General features: G+C 41.1%; 1 protein-coding gene across 1 annotated transcript in view; it reads right to left on the bottom strand.

The window, feature by feature from the left end:
* The window catches only part of LOC108753854 (protein HEXIM-like), a 4,669-nt gene extending 2,728 nt beyond the window's left edge, over nucleotides 1–1,941 (bottom strand). The window contains exon 1 of the mRNA XM_018495789.1: nucleotides 1,079–1,941. Within this exon, the coding sequence (XP_018351291.1) occupies nucleotides 1,079–1,273 (195 nt within the window). The 5' untranslated portion in view covers nucleotides 1,274–1,941. The remainder of the gene's footprint in view (nucleotides 1–1,078) is intronic.
* Between the last annotated feature and the right edge of the window lie 82 nt (nucleotides 1,942–2,023).

A 2,023-nucleotide genomic window follows, 5' to 3' on the forward strand; every position in this document is an offset into this window, starting at 1 on the left:
TCTCTCTCTCTCTCTCTGTGTGTGTGTGTGTGTGTGTGTGTGTGTGTGTGTGTGTGTGTGTGTATCAGTGGCTACAATAATCATAAACAACTCAAAAAATAATAAATTTTTCCAGATATTGAATTTAAGTATTTTGAATCAACGGCTGCGTTCAGTAGAGAAAAGTGATCAGTGATTCCTTTAATATGATTAGTTCTTCGCCAGATCTAAGAAAAGGAATCAATGGCCGAATTTAACGTAAAATATTTGTTTTACAATTGTTGGAAGTTTTTTGCTGCGATTGGATTAAACTTTTTAGATCTAGAAAAATAATTCTATCTCAGTGAAGAAAACTTCCAATAATTGCAAAATAAATATTGTGTTGAATGCGTCTAATTATATTAAAGAGTCACTAAGTCTCACTGACTACATTTACACGGCACGCTTAATCGGGTTTAATAACATCCGCAGTTACGAAATTGGCCAATCATAGTTGTTTCTCAAAAGAATGGAACGACTGCGATTGACTAGTTTCGTAAATATTGTTATTAAATCCGATTAAGGATCCCATGTAGTCACTGATCAGTTTTCTCTGTTGAACACAAATAAGTGCGCTCAGTGAGCTTTTTCAACTGATTGATCTATATTTTAGAATCTAATGGAATATGCCAAAATATGAGTGAGCGCTCACTGCTATTGATGTATTCTTCTATATCTACAATGATTCTGATTGGATAATCTAAAAGAATAATAGCGAGCGTTCACTCAACTGTTGCATCTGCTGAACATTGGTGTATTCTTCTAAATCATCCAATCAGACGTTTAGATCTAGAAGAATACACCAATAGCAGTGAGCGTTCACTCAATTATTGAGTCCGTTGAACGTGTCCATTGTTAGTTATAGCAAATAAGTGTGATATACATATAAGCTAAATATTTAACAAATTTTAAAATTAAGCTAATTTTTAATCGTTTAAATTTCAATAATCATACAAACTTGAATAAATAATTGGTTTTAAGTAATATATCTTGTGAATAAAAGAGGCATTTTAAAAATATTCGTATTACTATCTTCACTTATTGATCGACCGGGCCTTACATTCCTTCCGTTGGAGCAATCGAGGTTCCGCTCCGTGTTCTCGCCGGCAGATCGCGGTACTCGCTGCGCTCGCGGTGGCGATGACGTCGCAGGCGTTGGCCCAACTTCTACGCCCTTCGGCTTCGCGTCGCGTACTCCATCATCGGCGTCGCCCGACGCTTTCGTCGTCGGCGTTTCTGCCCCGTGCAGCTCCATACCCGCTATACGTACCGGGATCTGGTAATACGCGATGGCACGATCACACACTACCGTCGAAGAGTCACTCTCGCGTACTGGCACCACCTACTACGGCACTAGTAACCGTATGCTCGTACCGTAAACAGCGACCGAATCGCCATGTTTGATTCGCCCGTGATTCTACGTACGATAGCAAGGCGCGACATGCTGACGTTACCGTCCCTACCCCGACTACCGCGGCGGCGGCCCACTCTTCACTCTTGCGCCATCGCTGATCGCGCCGCGCAACGCGGTGCGATTGTTCCGTTCGGCGTTCTTCCGAATCGCGCATGTTGCTTCGATCCCGCTGGATCGCGCTGCGCTGCAGCTGCGAATGCTTGATACAAGTATACAACCCGCTATTTCACGCGATATGTTGTATGTATACTAGTATATAATTGATGTAATTCGTATACGTGACTTCTGTAATTATTAATGATCGCGGTAGCGGTTTATGGTACGTAACGACGCCAGGTACATAATGTATAAGAATGAATGATTCCATAGGGACTACTCCACACGACTGGTCCATAAATCATTTCATTGTTCTATTGTATTTTTCTGCTGGTTGTTAATGGACTTGTGAAACTATCCTTTTAGTTCCATAATTGTGTTGGCCACTCGTAACTGTCCTCACACATTTCAAATACCTGTTATATTTCTATTATTATCCTGGCGAAAAAAAAGGTCGGAGCGTACCCAAGTAGAACGAATTAGGCTCCGTTTCAC

Source organism: Trachymyrmex septentrionalis, unplaced genomic scaffold, assembly GCF_001594115.1.
Source record: "Trachymyrmex septentrionalis isolate Tsep2-gDNA-1 unplaced genomic scaffold, Tsep1.0 scaffold73, whole genome shotgun sequence".
Lineage (NCBI taxonomy): Eukaryota > Metazoa > Arthropoda > Insecta > Hymenoptera > Formicidae > Trachymyrmex > Trachymyrmex septentrionalis.